At 36.8% G+C, this 22,307-nt stretch overlaps 1 protein-coding gene across 3 annotated transcripts in view; it reads right to left on the bottom strand.

Moving 5' to 3' along the window:
* Nucleotides 1–22,307, bottom strand: part of NETO2 (neuropilin and tolloid like 2) — a 68,247-nt gene that overhangs the window by 40,580 nt on the left and 5,360 nt on the right. For 2 of the 3 annotated variants that reach the window (XM_061172635.1, XM_061172636.1), the window contains exons 2-5: nucleotides 16,308–16,364; nucleotides 13,383–13,523; nucleotides 12,473–12,721; nucleotides 6,971–7,098 (exon numbers count right to left, since the gene is read on the bottom strand). In XM_061172635.1, the coding sequence (XP_061028618.1) occupies nucleotides 6,971–7,098; nucleotides 12,473–12,721; nucleotides 13,383–13,523; nucleotides 16,308–16,364 (575 nt within the window). Of the gene's footprint in view, nucleotides 1–6,970; nucleotides 7,099–7,181; nucleotides 7,227–12,472; nucleotides 12,722–13,382; nucleotides 13,524–16,307; nucleotides 16,365–22,307 lie in introns of all 3 variants that reach the window. The other variant, XM_061172637.1, reaches the window with a different exon arrangement.

Raw genomic sequence — 22,307 nt, 5'->3', positions numbered from 1 at the left:
AGTGAAAGAGGGTTCCCTTTTCTCCACACCCTCTCCAGCATTTGTTGTTTGTAGATTTTCTGATGATGCCCATTCTAACTGGTGTGAGGTGATACCTCATTGTAGTTTTGATTTGCATTTCTTTAATAATTAGTGATGTTGAGCAGCTTTTCATGTGCTTCTTGGCCATCTGTATGTCTTCTTTGGAGAAATGTCTATTTAGGCCTTCTGTCCATTTTTTGATTGGTTTGTTTGTTTTTGTAATATTGAGCTGCATGAGCTGTTTATATATTTTGGAGATTAATCATTTGTCCGTTGATTCACTTGCAAATATTTTCTCCCACTCTGAGGGTTGTCTTTTCGTCTTGTTTGTAGTTTCCTTTGCTGTGCAAAAGCTTTTAAGTTTCATAAGGTCCCATTTCTTTATTTTTTGTTTTTATTTCCATTAGTCTAAGAGGTGGGTCAAAAAAGATCTTGTTGTGATTTATGTCAAAAGTGTTCTTCCTATGTTTTCTTCTAAGAGTTTTACAGTGTCCAGTCTTACATTTAGGTCTCTGATCAATTTGAGTTTATTTTTGTGTATGGTGTTAGGGAGTGTTCTAATTTCATTCTTTTACATGTAGCTTTCCAGTTTTCCCAGCACCACTTATTGAAGAGACTGTCTTTTCTCCATTGTATATCCTTGCGTCCTTTGTCATAGATTAGATGACCACAGGTACATGGGTTTATCTCTGGGCTTTCTATCCTGTTCCATTGATCTATATTTCTGTTTTTGTGCCAGTACCATATTGTCTTGATTACTGTAGCTTTCTAGTATAGTCTGAAGTCAGGGAATCTGATTCCTCCAGCTCCATTTTTTTCCCTCAAGACTGCTTTGGCTATTCGGGGTCTTTTGTGTCTCCATACAAATTTTAAGATTTTTTGTTCTAGTTCTGTAAAAAATGCCATTGGTAATTTGATAGGGATTGCACTGAATCTGCAGATTGTTTTGGGTAGTACAGTCATTTTCACAATAGTGATTCTTCCAAGCCAAGAACATGGTACATTGCTCCATCTGTTTGTATCATCTTTAATTTCTTTCATCAGTGTCTTATAGTTTTCTGCATACAGCTCTTTTGTCTCCCTAGGTAGGTTTATTCCTAGGTACTTTACTCTTTTTGTTGCAATGGTAAATGGGAGTGTTTCCTTAATTTCTCTTTCAGATTTTTCATCATTAGTGTATAGGAATGCAAGAGATTTCTGTGCATTAATTTTGTACCTTGCAACTTTACCAGATTCATTGATTAGCTCTAGTAGTTTTCTGGTGGCATCTTTAGGATTCTCTATGTATAGTATCACGTCATCTGCAAACAGTGACAGCTTTACTTCTTCTCCAATTTGTATTCCTTTTATTTGTTTTTTTTCTCTGATTGCCACAGCTAAGACTTCCAAAACTATGTTGAATAATAGTGGCGAGAGTGGACATTCTTGTCTTGTTCCTGATCTTAGAGGAAACGCTTTCAGTTTTTCACCATTGAGAATGATGTTTGCTATAGGTTTGTCATATATGGCCTTTATTATGTTGAGGTAGGTTCCCTCTATGCCCACTTTCTAGAGAGTTTTTGTCATAAATTGGTGTTGAATTTTGTCAAAAGCTTTTTCTGCATCTATTGAGATGATCATATGGTTCTTATTCTTCAATTTGTTAATATGGTGTATCACACTGATTTGATTTGTGTATATTGAAAATCCTTGCATCCCTGGGATAAATCCCACTTGATCATTGTGTATGATCCTTTTAATGTGTTGTTGGATTCTGTTTGCTAGTATTTTGTTGAGGATTTTTGCATCTATGTTCATCAGAGATATTGCCCTGTAATTTTCTTTCTTTGTGACATCTTTGTCTGGTTTTGGTATCAGGGTGATGGTGGCCTCATAGAATGAGTTTGGGAGTGTTCCTTCCTCTGCAATTTTTTGGAAGAGTTTGAGGATGGGTATTAGCTCTTCTCTAAATGTTTGATAGAATTCACCTGTGAAGCCATCTGTTCCTGGACTTTTGTTTGTTGGGAGATTTTTAATCACAGTTTTAATTTCATTACTTGTGATTGGTCTGTTCACATTTTCTATTTCTTCCTGGTTCTGTCTTGGAAGGTTATACCTTTCTAAGGATTTGTTCATTTCTTCCAGGTTGTCCATTTTATTGGCATAGAGTTGCTTGCAGTAGTCTCTTAGGATGCTTTGTATTTTGATGGTGTCTGTTGTAACTTCTCCTTTTTCATTTCTAATTTTATTGATTTGAGTTCTCTCCCTCTTTTTCTTGATGAGTCTGGCTAATGGTTTATCAATTTTGTTTATCTTGTCAAAGAACCAGCTTTTAGTTTTATCAATCTTTTAGTTTTGTTTTCTTTTTTTCTATTTATTTCTGCTCTGATCTTTAAGATTTCTTTCCTTCTACTAACTTTGGGTTTTGTTTCTTTTTCTTTCTCTAGTTCCCTTAGGTGTAAGGTTAGATTTTTTGAGATATTTGTTTCTTGAGGTAGGCTTGTATTGCTATAAACCTCCCTCTTAGAACTGCTTTTGCTGCATCCCGTAGGTTTTGGATCGTCATGTTTTCATTGTCATTTGTCTCTAGGTATTTTTTGATTTCCTCTTTGATTTCTTCAGTGATCTCTTGGTTATGTAGTAATGTACTGTTTAGCCTCCATGTGCTTGTGTTTTTTAAGTTTTTTTCCCTGTAATTCATTTCTAATCTCATAGTGTTGTGGTCAGAAAAGATGCTTGATATGATTTCAATTTTCTTACATTTACTGAGGCTTGATTTATGACGCAAGATGTGATCTTTCCTGTAGAATGTTCCATGGCACTTGAGAAGAAAGTGTAATCTGCTGTTTTTGGATGGAATGTTCTATAAATATCAATTAAATCTATCTGGTCTATTGTGTCATTTAAAGCTTCTGTTTCCTTATTAATTTTCTGTTTGGATGATCTGTCCATTGGTGTAAGTGAGGTGTTAAAGTCCTTCACTATTATTGTGTTACTGTCGATTTCCTCTTTTATAGCTGTTAGCAGTTGCCTTATGCATTGTGGTGCTCCTATGTTGGGTGCATATATATTTATAATTGTTATATCTTCTTCTTGGATTGATCCCTTGATCATTATGTAGTGTCCTTCCTTGTCTCTTGTAATATCCTTTATTTTAAAGTCTATTTTATCTGATATGAGTATTGCTACTCCAGCTTTCTTTTGATTTCCATTTGCATGGAATATCTTTTTCCATCCCCTCACTTTCAGTCTGTATGTGTCCCTAGGTCTGAAGTGGGTCTCTTGTAGACAGCATATATATGGGTCTTATTTTTGTATCCATTCAGCGAGTCTGTGTCTTTTCATTGGATCATTTAATCCATTCACGTTTAAGGTAATTATCGATATGTATGTTCCTATGACCATTTTCTTGTTATGGGTTTGTTTTTGTAGGTCCTTTTCTTCTCCTGTATTTCCCACTTAGAGAAGTTCCTTTAGCATTTGTTGTAGAGCTGGTTTGGTGGTGCTGAATTCTCTTAGCTTTTGCTTGTCTGTAAAGCTTCTGATTTCTCCATCGAATCTGAATGAGATCCTTGCTGGGTAATCTTGGTTGTAGGTTCTTCCCTTTCATTGCTTTAAATATGTCATGCTACTCCCTTCTGGCTTGTAGAGCTTCTGCTGAGAAATCAGTTGTTAACCTTATGGGAGTTCCCTTGTATGTTATTTGTCGTTTTTCCCTTGCTGCTTTCAATAATTTTTCTTTGTCTTTAATTTTTGCCAATTTGATTACTATTTATTTCAGTGTGTTTTTCCTTGGGTTTATCCTGCCTGGGACTCTCTGCGTTTCGTGGACTTGGGTGGCTATTTCCTTTCCCATGTTAGGGAAGTTTTCAACTATAATCTCTTCAAATACTTTATCGGGTCCTTCCTCTCTCTCTTCTCCTTCTGGGACCCCTATGATGCGAATGTTGTTGCATTTAATGTTGTCCCAAAGGTCTCTTAGGCTGTCTTCATTTTTTTTCATTCTTTTTTCTCTATTCTGTTCCGCAGCAGTGAATTCCACCATTCTGTCTTCCAGGTCACTTATCCGTTCTTCTGCCTCAGTTATTCTGCTATTGATTCCTTCTAGTGTAGTTTTCATTTCAGTTATTGTATTGTTCATCTCTGTTGGTTTGTTCTTTAATTCTTCTAGGTCTTTGTTAAACATTTCTTGCATCTTCTCGATCTTTGCCTCCACTGTTTTTCCGAGGTCCTGGATCATCTTCACTATCATTATTCTGAATTCTTTTTCTGGAAGGTTGCCTATCTCCACTTCATTTAGTTGTTTTTCTGGGGTTTTACTTTGTTCCTTCATCTGGTACATAGCCCTCTGCCTTTTCATCTTGTCTATCTTTCTGTGAATGTGGTTTTTGTTCCACAGACTGCAGGATTGTAGTTCTTGCTTCTGCTATCTGCCCTCTGGTAGATGAGACTATCTAAGAGGCTTGTGCAAGTTTCCTGATGGGAGGGACTGGTGGTGGGTAGAGCTGGCTGTTGCTCTGGTGGGCAGAGCTCAGTAAAACTTTAATCCACTTGTCTGCTGATGGTTGGGTTTGGGTTCTTTCCCTGTTGGTTGTTTGGCCTGAGGTGACCCAACACTGGAGCCTACCCAGGCTCTTTGGTGGGGCTAATGGTGGACTCTGGGAGGGCTTACGCCATGGAATACTTCCCAGAACTTCTGCTGCCAGTGTCCCTGTCCTCATGGTGAGACACAGCTACCCCCCACCTCTGCAGGAGACCCTCCAACACTAGCAGGTAGGTGTGGTTCAGTGTCCTATGGGGTCACTGCTCCTTCCCCTGGGTTCTGACGTGCACACTACTTTGTGTGTGCCCTCCAAGAGTGGAGTCTCTGTTTCCCCCAGTCCTGTCGAAGTCCTGCAATCAAATCCTGCTAGCCTTCAAAGTCTGATTCTCTAGGAATTCCTCCTCCCATTGCCGGACCCCCAGGTTGGGAAGCCTGACATGGGGCTCAGAACCTTCACACCAGTGGGTGGACTTCTGTGGTATAAGTGTTCTCCAGTTTCTGAGTCCCCCACCCAGCAGTTATGGGATTTGATTTTATTGTGATTGCGCTCCTCCTACTGTCTCAGTGCAGCTTCTCCTTTGTCTTTGGATGTGGGGCATCTTTTTTGGTGAGTTCCAGTGTCTTCCTGTCGATGACTGTTCAGCAGTTAGTTGTGATTCTGGTGCTCTCACAAGGAGTGAGAGCACGTCCTTCTACTCCGTCATCTTGAACCCTTGCCCTCATTCTTGAATGACAGATTAGTTGGACATGGAATTTTCAAATTTTAGATTGCCAGTTAATTTTTTTTCCTTAGCACTTTGAAAACATTATTCTATTGTCATTTCTTCCAAGTTTCTTAATAAAATGCCACTGTCTCCCATCCTCAAGCTACTTTCTGGGTAATTTTCTCAAATCTGTCTTTCAATACTATACTTTTTACTTGAGCAAGTTCTATTTGGTTATTTTTAAAGCATACTTGGTACTTTCTTTCTCATTCTTTTGATTACTACTTGTAGGATATTTAAGACACTTCAGTTCTTGGGGATCTAAGAAGCTTCTTCCTGTTATGTCTGTTAACTCACTGATGGTGGGTTGTTCACCTATGTTTTCTAATTTTGGGCTGTAAGCTTACTTCAGCAGTGTTTTAGCTATGGCAATCCTGTAGCCTATATGGTTATTTTGTATTTATCTTTTTCAAGTGCCTCAAAAGGTTTAATAAGCCCAGGACCATTTTGTTCATTTTGGGGCTAAGTGGTCCCTTGGGCTGAGCATGGAATGTAAATTCACATCCCAAACTGTAATAAAGATAGGTTTCTAGGTATAAACGGTTAGGGGAGACCTCAGCCTCACCCGCATCTTAAGACTGAGCCCAGGATAAGCTTCTTTGTTACCAATTTGCGCTAGTGGAAGAGTTTTTCTAATCTACCATTTCATGGCAATCATCTCCCTTTGAGGGTTCCAGCTTCATGTGGCAGTCGTCTCAAAGTCCACATGAACCCTAGGCCTTTTATTTGTCTCAGTGTGGGTGATGCCAAGCTCCTGGCATATCTACCCTTGAGTAGTCACAGGTTACTGAAATCAGCAAGAGGCATTTGTATCATCAATTTCAGTTTTCAGTTTACTGCTCTGATTTATAGCTCTTTCATTTCTAGTTCATAAGAATTATCTTCTTTTTTGGAGCTTTTCTATGGTTTTAAAAGGATGTCTGTTTTTTATCCAATGTTTCTAAGTGTTTTGTAATAGGTAGGTTTTCAGGTTATCTCATCCATCCTATTACCAGCAACTTTAAATTTGATTTTCGTAATTCTTTAAATTCTCCTACTCTCACTCTTTCTTTTCTGTTTACATATATAAACAATAAATATAATTTTAACTGTTACTATTTCTAGAAGTACAAATTAAAAGCAAAAAGCAGAAGTAGTTAGCAACCAGTCTCAATCTGTCAAGAGTTATTTAAAAACATCCTTCCCTGTGGTACTTTCCAATAAAAACTCTACATGATTAGCAGAGGACAGCATGGTAAGAACACAGAACTCAGATGATACATTTGTGTTTTGGTTTTGGTTTTGACACTGTTATAACCAACTCTGAGACCTTTGACAAGGTACTTTAACATCTTATGGCCTATTTTACCTCCTCATAAAGGTGTTTATGAATCTATGATCACACTGATCAATACCTATACTCTCCAATTAGGAACACACAGATTTTAAGAATCTTAAAACAAGAATATTAATGTATGTGTGATATTCCTGAAGTTTATGTTGTAGTTTATTTAACTACAACAATGCTGAGATGCTAGGTGTTCAATAACATGACTGAAATAAAATTTTTAAAAAGTTGTAACGTCAGTTTAAATAATAAGTATCTGCATGAACCAAAATAATACATTATACAAATCACATCTTATTATGTTCTTCTCAGAAGTGACTGCATACTTAACACTACCTTAGCTTTTGGAGTAGCTTTAATCGTCCAGATGCAATCAACTGCTTGGCCGGGTTTTGTTTTTTCCTCTTGTTCTACCTGACTAGAACGTATTATTCCATCAGCTCCTGACAGCTCAAACTGGCAATCTAGAAAGAACAGATGAATGAGGTTCAAAGGAAAATAAGACTGATCCTAGATGCCATGAGGAAAAAGAGGTAATATACTAAACCTGGGATGGGATTTAAAATACCTCCTAGGTAAGTAAAGTCTGGATCTGTAACAGAGAAAAGAAGAAAGTCATTGGCATTGAGGTATTTTAGAGTTACTTTAAGGCTTAATGTCTTACATTATGTCTAATGCTACACTTAATAACAAAGCAAGAGAAAGCTTTCATTTGTGTAAGCTACAGACCACTGGTTATTTATGAGCATATTGAGGTGCTCACTTATAGGATCAATATTTTTTAAATGATAACATTTATACTTTTGATCCAATTATGAACTAAAAACTTATTTATGCTACCTGAAAACTCACAACTCTATGTCAACTGCAGTAGCTAGTCCATTGATGGATGAATGAGTAAACAAAATGTAGTATAAATAATACAATGGAATATTATCCAACCTTAAAAAGGAATGAAATTCTGACACATGCTACAACATGGATGAGTCTGGAAACAATATGCTAAGTAAAATAAGCCAGACAGTTAAGGACACTATATGATTCCCTTTATTGAGGTCCCTAGATTAGTCGAATTCAGAGACTGTTTTCACAGGGCTGTAGGGAGGGAGGGATAGGGAGTTAAGTGTTTAATGGGGACAGATTTTCAGCTTGGGATGACAAAATAGTTCTGGAAATGCATGGTGTGATGGTTGCACAACACTGTAAGTGTACTCAATGCCACTGACTTGTACAGTTAAAAGGTTTAAGATAGTGAATTTTATATTACATATAATTTATCCCACCACAGTAGCAGCTAGTAAGTTGTTTTTTTCACAATGCCAGGAAAAAGAGAGATGACTAGATGATATATAGGATATTCTGCCCTATGAAATAGTTCATAGAAAATTAACAACCAATAGTTTATATCAAAATAACTGATTTAATTAAATTGTCCAGGTATTTGATTTTTATGAACTAAATCAATTAACTGAATTGACACTTTAGTATCAAAAGACATTACAAAGTCTTATAAAGAGTCAAGTTTTTGCAAATAAGTTTAGACTGCCTGAAAGAAGAAACAAACACCCTAATCATTTGAATAATGCTTTTAAAAATATTAAAAAACAAAGTCAGGCAACTTTATATGTAAAGGTTCTTTGGAGAAAGGCAGTTCTTTTTCTTCTATTAGTTTTATGTATCATGAGAGCAACTTCATACGGTTTATGGTTAAAATATAGATAAATTATAAATTATAATAAAATGCTTAGGATTTCTAGACTATATTACTTTGCATTTGCATTTTATAGTACTTCAGAGTTTCTACAGACCTTATGTTTAATATTATGCTAACGACAATATCAAGAAGATCATGTACTATTCTGTTTTATAGATGAGGAAACTGAATCAGAGAGATTACGACTTTTTTAGACCATATAATGGCAACGTCAGGACTAGATTCTAATTCTCTAGACAGTTTTTCTTACTGTAACATTTTTCTTTCTTACTCTTTCTTGCTTTTATAGTGTGGGTGATGATACCACAATTTTACCACTAAAAGAAAAAAAAAACAATGTCAAAATAAATAGACAATTCATAAATAGCTAAATCATGGCCGTCTAGTTATTTAAAGTCATATAAAGTAAATTTTGCCTAGGGATGTAAATACGGATGAAACTTACTAACGATGATGAGAAATTAGTATCTTTTTAAAAAAATTAATTAATTTATTTTTGGCTATGTTGGGTCTTCGTTTCTGTGCGAGGGCTTTCTCTAGTTGCGGCAAGCGGTGGCCACTCTTCATCGCGGTGCACGGGCCTCTCACTATCGTGGCCTCTCTTGTTGCGAAGCACAGGTTCCAGACGCGCAGGCTCAGTAGTTGTGGCTCACGGGCCTAGTTGCTCTGCGGCATGTGGGATCTTCCCAGACCAGGGCTCGAACCCGTGTCCCCAGCATTAGCAGGCAGATTCTCAACCACTGCGCCACCAGGGAAGCCTGAGAAATTAGTATCTTTTAAATAAATGAAATTCTCTGAGCTACTGGTGATATTTGTTGAGGCAGAGGCTCTTAATGGATTGCTATTTCCTGGAAGTAACTGGGATAATTCTGGAAATTTTAGTGCAATAATGACAATGTCCTAGAATTCTTTCCTACATGTGAAGAAATTCTGATTCACTTGCCAGACAGTTGCTATGACTTTCTACTCTAATGCTGTTTAAATTTAGATTTCTCTTTGACATTTCTCTGCAAAATTGCTGAAGTGTCGTCACTCTCTTTTATTTAGGGAGGTTGGGTTTAGATTATTAAGTTAAAAAAGAACAGTCTCTGTGATGTATGCTAGATTAAGCTAAAAATTTTCCTCTTCCTTTTTTTCAACACGTACTTTGATAACCATGCCGAAAGTCAGTGGTTAAGATTCCACGCTTCCACTGCAGGGGACACAGGTTCAATCCCTGGTTGGGAAGATCCCGCATGCCACATGGTATGGCCAAAACAACAACAAAAAAAACAATTTTAACAAGAATTGAGCAACCAGTTACATACAATAAACTGTGAATTAAAATAGGTTTAAACAGGCTAATTAAAAATTCTGAGATCTTTTAGACTAGCAATTTTTTCATTCTGGTGGGTTGATATATATGTCTTCTATCTGAATTTTCAAATTAAGCTTTTTTAGACGCCTGTTTGTAATTTTTTAAATTTATTTTTATTGTAGTAAAACATATAACATAATATGTATCCTTTTACTTATTTTTAAGTGTGCAATTCATTGGCATTAAGTACATTCACAATTTTGTGCTACCACCACCACAATCCATTTAAGCAAAAACTAAAGACAAATTTTAATATGATCCAGCAATTGCACTCCATGGTACTTAGCCAAATGAGTTAAAAACTTGTCCACACAAATACCTGCATATGGATGTCTACAGCAGGTTTATCTGTGGTTGCTAAAACCTGGAAGCAGCCAAGATATCCTTCAACAGAATGGATAAACAAACTGTGGTACATCCATACAATGAAATATTATTCTGCACTAAAAAGAAACAAGCTACCAAGCCATAAAAAAACATGGAGGAAACTTAAATAAATATTACTAAGTGAAAGAAGCCAATCTGAAAAGCCTACATACTGTATGATTCCAACAGTATGACATTCTGGAAAGGGCAAAACTATGGAGACAGTAAAAAGATCAGTGGTTGTCAGGGGTTGGGGTGGGAGGGATGAATAGGTGGAGCCCACAGGATTTTTAGGGCAGTGGGAACACTCTGTATGATGCTGTAATGGCAGACATATGTCACTATACATCTGTCCAAACCCATACAATGTACAACACTAAGAGTGAACCCTAGAGAACAGAGGTATGGATACCAAGTGGGGAGGGTGGTGGGATGAATTGGGAGATGGGGATTGACATATATACATTATGGATACTATGTGTAAAACATAACTAATGAGAGCCTGCTGTATAGTACAGGGAACAATACTCAATGCTCTGTGGTGACCCAAATGGGAAGGAAATCCAAAAAGGAGGGGATATATGTATACAGATGGCTGATTCACTTTACTGTACACTAGAAACTAGCACAACATTGTAAGGCAACTATATTCCAACTAAAAAAAAACCCCAAAAAACAGAGTGAACCCTAATGTAAAATATGGACTTTGGTGATGATGTGTCAATGCAGGTTCATCAGTTGTAACAAATGTACCCCTTGTGCAGGATGTTCATTTTAGGTTTTGGAGGTAGCTGTGTGTGTGGGGGGGTGGTTAGGAGGTATATGGTAACTCTGTACTTTCTGCTCAGTTTTGCTGTGAGCCTAAAAACTGTTCTAAAAAAAAAAGAATAAATTTTACTTTTTGAAAATGTTATCATTTTGACATTGAGAACATAAATACTGAAGTGACACTTAAAAATACCATTAACACATTTACTAACAGGGAAAAAAAAGTTGACTACGTTGTTCAGGCAAAAAAGCTGGTAATCTAGCTGAAAGAATAGCATGATCTCTGTTATATAAAATAAACAAAATAAACAGATATAGAAAAACATCTGAAGGGATACACACCATATTGTTAATACTGGTTTCTTATTTATAGGGTGATAAGGTTATGGATATTTTCATTTGGATATGATTTAATATTTTTACGTTAGCAAATTTCTTGCACGAAAACATAAATAAAAGCAAAAAAATTATATAACTATAATTATATAATCTTTACATAAATAAAAGCAAAAAGATTATATAACTTTATAATTATATAATTGTTACATTAAGTTACTTTTTCATCCTATTAAGTTTGTAAACTCTTGGAAGACAGGAGCAATAACTAGTGTATCTTTGTGCTGCCACATTAGGGATATGCATATTTTTACAGCAGACAGGCTTTGAGGACTATAAAGTGTTCGCACATAACCGTGTGGTAGGTAAGATAGAGTATGCTGATAGGTGGGTGTGCTCTCCCACCACCCAAATATATGTCCACATCCTAATCATCATAACCTATGAATACTACCTTATAAGGTTAAAAAAAGTGAATATTACATTTTAAGGCAAAGGATGTGATGAAGCTAAGGATTCTGAGAAGACAGGGGACATGAAGATGGAGGCAGAGATTGGAGTGATGAGGCCACACGTCCAGGAATGCTGGGGCAGCCACAAGAAGCTGGAAGAGGCTAGGAATGGATTCTCCCCTGGCGTTCCCACAGGGAACATGACCCTGCTGGATACTGGCCTCCAGAACTCTGAGAAAATAAACTACTGTTGTCTTCAGCTGCCAAGTTTCTGGGAATTAGTTATGGTGGCCTCAGGAAGATATTTCTGTCTTAGCAACAGCAACTCTTAGGCACAGCTCTGTGCTTAATAGTAAATTTTATAGCTAGTAGGTGGCGGAAAAAGGATTCACACCCAGATCTTTTGCCTCCAAGTGCAGAGCGCTATCTTTTCTATTGCTCAGTATTTTCTAGAGACTGTTTATTCAAATGAGTAACTGAATCATTCCAATGGAAAAAACCTGCCAAAATAATTTTTGGTATAGATCATGAAAATAAGACAATTTGTTGAATTATTTTTTAAATGTATTTATTGTGATGTCTTTGGCATTTGATATATGCTATAAAACATATAGAAATTTAAGAAATAATGTGATGCCATCTATGATATGCTTCAAAATTCAAGTGACATAGTTTTATTTCTAATTTTTTGTTAAGTTTTTATTTATTCATGGACTGATTTCCCTTTGACCTTGCTAACTTCTTTAAAGCCTTGATTTGATTACCTTGACTGAATTATCTCTTTTCTAGCCTTAAGATTCTAAAACCAGAGTGAGACCTAGCCACTGAAACAATAACTTCTTTACCTGGTATAAATGAATATTTTGCTCGAAATCCCAGTCCTTCAAGTTCTTCATCAGAACTGAACTTAATCCACATGAATCTCCCTGTTGATCTAATTAATGGAGGGCTTTTCACACCACAGTAACGATCTACAAGTGGAGAGAAACCAAACGGCCCATCTCGGACTTCCAAGTGATCAAACCGACATTCAAATGATGGTTCTATATAATAATGTTCATCAAAGGTCAACTCTATTCTTTGACGTGGAGCAGCTAGAAAATAAGAGTAAGCAAATCAGGGCAACGCAAACAAGAAAAAGTAAAAATGGCCTGACGCAAGTGAGAAAAGCACAACAACTGCTCTGTTACTGTTTCATAGATGAGGATCATAATGAGAACTGTTATATATAAAATTCATGATAAGTGTTACATTGTGTATTAATAATATAATAATAATGCTACTCTGTAGAACTATAGTAATCTTTCCCTTTGGCATATGTTATTTATTAAATTGAATGTACTTAATTGATTAAAATTAGAGTTGAGAAGCTAATGCTTAGTTCATGAGATACAATGTACCATGATGAATAGAAAAACAGAAGAAATGAAAGAAACATATAATGTAACTATGGACATAAATTTGCAGAAAGCCTAATAAGAGATGCCAGTAAGGTTAGGTTTCTTATCAGAGAAGTTTCTCATATATACTGATGCATCTAGCTAAATTATATTTTAGGAGATCCAAAATTCCTATAAAATTTCAACCATTATTTTTTTAATGTCAGTATTAAGAAATATTTATAATGACTATAGTTTAATTAAAATACATATTTAAATTTTGTTCAAACTGGTTTGACCAGGGCATTTAACCAATATATTTAGTTTAACAATAAGTAAAAATTCATCCAATGAAAGACAGAAATTGGTCAAATACCTTCCAAAATGTAGATACATTCCTTGTTTGGTGGATATGAGTCAGGATAATTTGGTGAAGCAAAATGACCTCCATTGCTGGTTCGAACCCAAATGCCACACTGGGTTGCAGGAATGTGCTTGATTCCAATATTTTGTCCATCTTAGGGAAAAATGTAAAACATCACTTATAGTTCCCCCCACAACTTCCCCAAACAACTGCCCACTCTGTTACACACACATATATATAATTTTTAAGAACCACTGACAAATTCAGCATAACAAATTGAATATAGCAGAAGTGAAATGAAGGTGAAGGTGGTATGCTGTGCTGGCTAGAAGCATTTGCTCTAGAGGACAAGTTTGCCATGTATAAGAATGGGGAAATAAAATGCGTAGATTTTACAAGGGCAAAACCATGTGGGAGGATCTGATAAATCAGTAAAACGCTATAAAATTCAATTCTGACATAAAAATAAAAGGACCCCAGGAATTTATCTGTGGTGTGGTACCTCTATATTTAGTTTAACACAAAGTCAAATAAGATTCAAAGATTACAAAGGGATTTTATTTTACTTAAAGGTTGTAGATTGAACACATGCATTTAGCTCTGCTCCTTCTTCAAAGTCCACTTAAATGACAGTAAACAATTTTTTTAAGGGCGTAAACCCATAAGTACAAAGAGGTGGCTGCAATAGTAACAACTGGCAGCACTAGGTATCTCTGGCAGTGGGGGAAGAGGTGGTGAAGTTGGGCTTTTAAAAAACATGAGGCTTGGTTAAAAGTCTCTTTGGAATCAATTTGATTTCTAATACCCTCCCCTACTCCACAAATCTAGGTAGCTGCTGCTCTATCACCATATCAGAAAATGAGACTATTTCTTTGGAGAAGGTACAACAGGGTTGCTGGACCAGGGGACACCAGGCACAGCTGAGGGCAAAAATACCAACCTGAAAACAGGGAGATGAGGTGAATGTTAACATGCTGAACCACACCTCCCGTCTCTTCCCCCACTCAACTTCCCAAAGGCCTCAGATGTAGAGCCTCTAAGCAGGAAATGGAATCTTAATCTTTTCTGGGGAATCTAATGAGCCCAAAGAAAAAGACTCAAGGATGTGGACTTGGTCACTCACCAGGGAGGGTGGCAGGAAAGAAGCCCTGTCTACACTTGCATACGGCTAACGAGCAGATCTGCATGCTCCTCTCATAACTATGAAAGGCATTCAAGGAGCACCAGACATTTGAGGAAAGCCTCTAATATGAAAAACAGATTAAAAACAAACAAAAAAGCCACTCTGAGGATACAAACATTATAGATTAAAAAAAAAAACACTAAATAAAACGATCATTTAATCTCCTCAGAGAACAAGAGAGTACAGTTGACCCTTGAACAACATGGGATTGAACCGCGTGGGTGCACTCACTACTTGGTCTGTGGTCAGCTGAATGTGAGGATGCGGAACCGCGAATACAGAGGCAGGTTTTGACTACGTGGGGGTCAGCACTGCTCACCCCTGCATTGTTCAAGGGTCAAATGTATATCGATAAGACAAGAACAAGGCATACTCTTAAAAAAAAGAATATTTAGAAAACAAATGAAAGTTTCTAAAAATAGAAGAAATGAAAAAAATAGCAAGTTTGGAGCAGAGGTCCATAAACTATGGCCCTGGACCAAATCTGGCCTGCTGCCTGTTATTGTAAATCAAGTTCACTGGAATATATCCATGCCCATCCATGTGTGTACTGTACTGTCTATGGCTGTTTTCACCCTGCAATTGCAGATCTGAATAGGTGCTCCTTCGACTACAAAGGCCTTCAAAGCCTTAAACGATTACTATCTGGCCCTTTATAGAAAAAAGTTTTCCAATTCTTGGTTTAGCAGATAAAGTTGAGGAAGTCTCAGTGTAGACTACTGAGAAGAAAACAGTTAAGAGAAATGGAAAACAGAAAAGATTTTTTAAAAAAGTAACCTAATAATAAGAGTTCCTTGAAGACAGAAAAGAGAAAAATGGAGAAAAGGGAACTTTAAAAATTAAACAAGAAAAAAGGGAAAGAAAAATTTCCTACACCCAAAGACAAAATTTTCATATTGAAAAAGCCCAACGGGTGACTTGACGTAAACCCTGAAGAGATGTAACCAGAATTATAACAATACTGATGCAGGTGCTGTGGTGCAAAGTTAAAAGAACACTTGTACGTGGTAGGTGGTGAAGAGGAGGTGCATGAAACGGCTCAATTCTCATCCTGCGTGGTGGGAAAATCATTTTCTACTACCTGAAACTGAAATAACCAAGAAGAGCTGTATAGTATGTTATTTAGAAATATGCAGGAAAATACCAAAAGAATCAGCTAAGAGCGGCTATCTCCATGGAGAAATGGGGTAAGGTAGGCTGAGGGACTGATTTTTCCTAATTAACTTTTTAGAATGCTTTGACTTTTGTCATGTGTATGTATAACTTTGATGAAAATAAAAATAAGTCAGGTTATTTAGGAAATGTACTAAACTCTGACATGAATATCTGGCTCAAAACTCACACTAGCTAATCCTCTTTCATAAACAAGGACAATTAGAACAGGTCCCCAGGGCTTTGAATAAGCTGTTGATGAAAATGTTTCATTTGTCTACACTGGAAAAAGGGATTTTTATTTTTGCTTAGTGATAAAGCATGAATCTCATTTGATTTTTGGACATAATCCATAGTGTTCTAGGAGTCACTAGTTACGCCAATTTTTAAAATTTATCAGTGCAAGACTTTATGTTAACAATTTACTCTAGTTAACTGCAGCTGAACCCAGCCGAACTGAGGCTGACAGGTTGACGGAAAGCCTTAGGTCACTGGGACACCCCAGAGGGATTATGGAAATAGTACTCAAAAGTTGAAATCCTTCCAAATAAGCCATCCCACTGTCCTGAACATGCAGTAAATTAGCACTGTAAGTTCTTTACCTTGGGTCTTTTGGGCCACAGCAATCCCTTCCACTACAAGTATTGTTATTAACAACACTAGAGAAATAAAAGAGAAGAGAAGTTAAAAAGTTGAATCTACATTAGATTTTACCAAGTTTATAAGAAAAATCAGGTGACCAAAAAAAGATGAACTAAAACTCCCTATTTCTTACTAACATTCACTCGCAAGATTTTTAACTGTTAAATGTTATGTTGAGTTACTATTTGACACTTAAGACAACCCAAGAAAAAATGTAATTGATATTATACTCATTTATACAAGCACTAATAGTACATTTTCAATTTATGATGGATTAAAAAACACATACTTTTTTTTTAACAAACTGAGCTGACCCCAATTATCCTGTATTTATTTTACTCCATCTCCTCAAAGACTTTACATGCATAATGGCTAGCTTTGCAATGTATTATGCCAGTAAAAGTTCAATTAGATTATTTGACTTGTGAGAACATTCATAATAAAGACAGAAGTAAGGGGGCAGCAGTTTCCTAGAAATCAATTTAAGACACTCTATAGCTGTGCGGTACGACGCTGTGTCCTGCATTACGAAAGCTAGCATTATTTAGAAAATGGAGCTTCTCCCCACCCCCCGCCCCCAAGTTTAACATTTCTGATACCCAATGAACAATATATTGTTTTGTATATGTTTGTGTTTTGAAGATAACATGTTATTTTTAAGAATGATGCACTGATATCTTTCACTCTCCCTTTCAATGGAAACCACACTATCAGCCTCCTGTGTAAACTGGAGTTTTTATTATTGATTCGGTCAGCAAGCACATACAGAGTACCTACTGGATACCAGGCACTGAGGATACACAGATTGAGGTAGGGAAGAAATACAGCAAAACAGTTAAAAGAGAATGGACTTCAGGAGTTAGGTGGATCCAGGTTGGGGTTCAAGTTTTGCTCTGTACCAGCTGTGAGGCCTTTTCAGCTCAGTTTACTTATTTGTAAAATGGGGATGTTGTGCTAATAACACCAACATCACAAGGTTGTTGCGAAGATTAAATGAGGTGACGCACATTTCACAAAGCCCTTTATATGTGCCAAGCATTCTGCTAAATAAGTGATAGATTTTAGGACAAACTGCCGTCCTTAAGGAGTCAACCTATTGTCAAAGACAATCTACAATACAAGGTGAAAGGAGTTTAACAGGGGTCATAACAGAAAGCACAACTGAAGCAGAAAAGGGAACCATCCATTCAGCTGGGGGTTAAGAGGAATAGAGGAAAGCTTTAGAAAAAAAAGGTATATTCTAGTGGGACTGGATAGAACTTCTACCCAGGAGTGGGAGAAAGAAACAGCTTAGACAAAAACATGGAGCCATGAGCACTTATCTATAGGCGGTGTTAGTGAAATTCTGAGTACGATAGTACAGTTAGCATGTGGAGGGGAAAGTGGTACATCAGGTTAGAAATAGTAGGATGAGATCCGACTGTAAAAAGCCTTGAATGCCACGCTGAAGAGTTTGGACCTTTGACTACAAGGAGAAATCACTGTGAGTTTTTAAACTAGACAGTGACATTATCACATCTGTGTTTCAGACCACTAATCTTGATGGTTGTGTGGAGTCTAAATTTTTAAAAAGAGAGGTCATTTAGGAAGCAAAGATGATATGGTCTTGAAGCAGAGCAGTGGTAGTGTAAATGGGAAGGAGGAGATATTTATAACATGATTCAGATATAGAGTCAACTGCAATTGGTGACTTAAAGGATGTCTAGGGGTGAGGGAGATGGAGGCACTGAAGAGATTGCTAGTTAAGTGAGTGGTAGATGGTCCAGCCATTGTTCACTCAGTAGCATGTACCCAGCATGTACTACCCAAAGTCACCAATGTACAAAGAGTTCTTGTCATCTTACGCTGTTTACATCTTATAATCTAATCATACATCTTCATCTTTGGTTTCCTGTATCCTTGTTGACCTTTGTTTCCTGTCTTCTCTCAACAACTTTAATTTCCCCTCCCTTTCTTTGGTTGCTAGCAGTGTTGAAGATCTCGTGCTATGTAGGAACAATCCTTCCTTCAGACTCTTAACATCTTGGCACTGGATCAGAGTTAGAGGAATGAATTTTGAACCGTTTTTAAAAAACAAAAAACCCAGAAGATTTCTGATCAAAAAGAAAAACTAGGGACTTCTCTGGTGGCGCAGTGGTTGGGAATCCACCTGCCAGTACAGGGGACACGGGTTCAAGCCCTGGTCCAGGAAGATCCCACATGACGTGGAGCAACTAAGCCCGTGTGCCACAACTACTGAGCCTGCGCGCCTAGAGCCCATGCTCCGCAACAAGAGAAGCCACGGCAATGAGAAGCCTGCGCACCGCAACAAAGAGTAGCCTCCGCCCGTCCCAACTAGAGAAAGCCCGCCCGCAGCAATGAAGACCCAACACAGCCAAAAATAAAAATAAATAAAATACATTAAAAAAAAAAAAAGCAAAAAGAAAAACTAGGGACTTCCCTGGCAGTCCAATGGTTAGGACTCTGTGCTTTCACTGCTGAGGGCCTGGGTTCAATCCCTGGTTGGGGAACTAAGATCCTGCAAGCCGCGAGGCACAGCCAAAAACAAACAAACAAACAAACAACCTAGGGTAACGTTAGATATTTGACAATTCAGCAAATATCACAACCATCTGTACCAATGTATCTTGATAGAGGACACTATTTCCCAAGGCATATCATCCCAGTCAGATGATACACAACTGGTCAAAATTTTGTGATTATACCTTGCCTCCTGATTCACAGGTGTAACAATTTACCAGTTTTTAAATTTATAATTCAAAGTATTTAAGCAAGTAATACAAAACCAGGCAGAAAGGGAAAGTAAGAAATCAACAAACTGAAACCAGGAGAGCAACAGTAAAACTATGGTAAAAAGATGAATTGTGCCTGGAAAATTATTCTACATAATGACTAATAAAAACTTGGCTTTGTAAAACACTTGATTTATGGAATTTGCACAGAATATACAATTGAGGTAGAAAAATCACATTAAAATAAAATTACACGACCAAATAACCCTATTAATCTTTTCTACTTTATTTAGGGTGTTGCTCACAATTCCCCCCGCCAAATGTTTAAAAAATCTATTCACAACTCTTATCAACCAAATGAACTGTGCCACTGAATTAAAAAAATGATATCTAAATAAGGCAAATTTGCACAACAATTAGGGACAGAAATATTTAGTGATAGCTGTGGTGATATAGTTTTGACTATTAATCATTCTAAATTCGGTATCATAAGAAACAGTTTTCGCTTAGTTGTATAATAGGATCTTTGTAAGTTGCTTGCTATAATCAGGCTGAGACAGTAAAACAAACTCTACTGATGCCAAACATTGGAATTATCTAGTACATGAAGCAGTGCTGTTGTGCTCTGTTCTGTCCTTAGTCCCAATCTATGTGCCACTTGTTCCCTTCTTTCTCTTACCAAAAGGGTCAATAATTTCTCAAATCCAGAAATACCTCACACTTTGAATTCAAAGACAATGTACCCAGGAAGGCACTAATTCTTTAAGGCAGAAATCCATGCCAAAATAAAAATTCTAAACTCCACAACCACAGAGTTTGGTTATGCAGAGAACTGCTTGTGATCTGATGCTTGAAAAAGGTACTGTCCACCACTTACGTCCTCACCTCTGGTTCTGGAGTTTAATGTAGTGTAGTTTAATAACCAGTGTACAGATCTGACTTGAAAATGAAGGCTTAAATGATAAAGACAGGTGCTATTCAAGGTATTAAATACAAATCCTCCAAGCTACTCCTTTTAACACTGAATCACTGTTATCAGAGTTCTCTACCGCAATCCTGTCCCCAGACCTTCCAGTTTAAGGCTGTACTTTCCAATCAACTAAAAATCAAGGTCAGGTTTATTCTTTCCACTGTTACTTAATAGTGGCAACTCTGGCCAATGCAATAAATACTGGAAAGGAGACAAAATTATTATTTATAGACAATGTTATTTTAAAACCTAGAAGTCCCAAGAGAATTACCTGGAAAATGATTACACCTATTAAAGGAAGAGAGTAAGACCAAAATAAATTAAACAAACAAGTAAATAAATTTAATACAATGGAGAAGTAATATGTTTTAGATAATAAAACAATGTAAAAGTAACATTTCTTCCCAGTAAGTCATACAATATTTAATGATGCTTTAATAAAAATCTCAGTGTGTTTTTTTGGTACTTAAAATGCTTCTGATGGTCATCTTAAATACTTTTTTATATTGGCCAAGGAAAATATAAAAATAAAAGACTAAAATACATAAAAATAATATACTTACTATAAAGCTACAGGAATTATAAAATGTAGCCACGGTAGAGGAAGAAACAGATGATCTGTCAACAAACATTACTAGCATCCACTGTATTACAGGCAGTGAGTCAGTCCCTGGAACTACAATGAACCAAGAAGACATGGTCCTTATTCTCAAGGGGCCTTTAGATAAGAAAATGGAAGAAGAGGAAAAGCTCAGAAACAGACATATATATCCCAGAATTTATTAAAATATATGTGATATTTGAAACACTTGGTGAGAAGACAGTTTTAATAAATGGTTCTGGGATAACTTGTTAATTATTTGGAAAAAAAAAGTAGGTCCCTACTTCAAGCTATCAATAAGTAGGAAAATAAATAGCAGACTGAAAAAAAGATGAATTATATTTATACTTTTGGGAGAACACCTTCATTTACAAAAGACAGGAACATAAATAAAAACTACAAACAGATGGGATAGAAGATTACGCCACCAGGAAAATGTGCCAAAAAAACGCAGAAATTCTGCCTTACTAATATTAAAAAAAGTAGATTCTAGTGTTGGTCAGGATATAGGAAACTGACTTATTCTGCCACTGGATTGTAAACTGGCACAGCTTTTGGGAGGTTAATCTGGTAATATATATCAAGGCTTAAAAATGTACAAATTCTACCCAGCAGTTCTTCCAGATTTGAGAAATGAATCACTGGGACAGTAGTTCTCAAACTTTAGCGTGCATCATATTCATCTGGAGGGCTTATTAAAACAGACCTGGAGGGGGGGTTACTTCCAGAGATTTTGATCCAGTAGGTCTGGGGTGGGGCTTGAAAACTTGCATTTTAACAAATTCCCTAGTGATGCTGAAGCTGTTGGCCCTGGCACCACACTTGTTTTCTCCTTTGGTGACAGTAGGAGCAAGTGTGGGCCAAGATGGATGGGGCGGGGCAGAGGGTGGGCACAAAGAAGTTGATGAGTTGATTTTGGAAATGTTGGTGAATGCTCTACTACATATATGTATGTATATGTGTGTGTATTCTCATAATGTTCCTACAAATACCTCTTGTTTCTGAACATCTGCACTTGCCACGGAACTCCCTCTGCTTCTACAAAATAACGTTCACACTGTTAAAAACCTGCTTTTTCTAGGAACTCTCTCAAGACTAATTTTATTAGACAGCATTCATACTTTTCACTTCTGTAACTATTCACTAGCTCTCTATCGCTGTCTGGTTTTGTTTCTTTCACTGATTTTGCACACTCCTATTATGTTAGCACAAGGTCTGGCATGAGTAATAAAAAACCCAAACTAGTAGTTTAAACAAGATAAGAGTATATTTCTCTGTCAAGTAAACAAACTGTGCAGGTAAGTAGTCAAGGGCTAGGGTGAAGGCTATACCATTACTAGGGACCTAAGCTCCTTCTGTCTTATTGCTCAGTTGTGCATGACTTTCATTTCCAGGGTCATCTTATGGTCCAATATAGATGCTAGAGTGCCAGGTTCCATATCTTCTTTACAGCTACCATGTCTGCATTACAGTCAGCAAGAATGAAGAAATGACACAGGGCATTCCTCCTTCCTTTAAAAACTTTTGCCCAGAATCTACAATGACCTCAAAATAAAAATTTTAACTGAACAACAGATACACCACCACTTCCCCAAAGTTGAACCCACATCTAACTGGTCAGACTTATTTAGTCACATGGCCACACGTAATCCTAAGG

This window comes from Eubalaena glacialis, chromosome 18, assembly GCF_028564815.1.
Source record: "Eubalaena glacialis isolate mEubGla1 chromosome 18, mEubGla1.1.hap2.+ XY, whole genome shotgun sequence".
NCBI classification, from domain to species: Eukaryota; Metazoa; Chordata; class Mammalia; order Artiodactyla; family Balaenidae; genus Eubalaena; species Eubalaena glacialis.
This window is presented reverse-complemented; position numbering and strand designations above follow the sequence as displayed.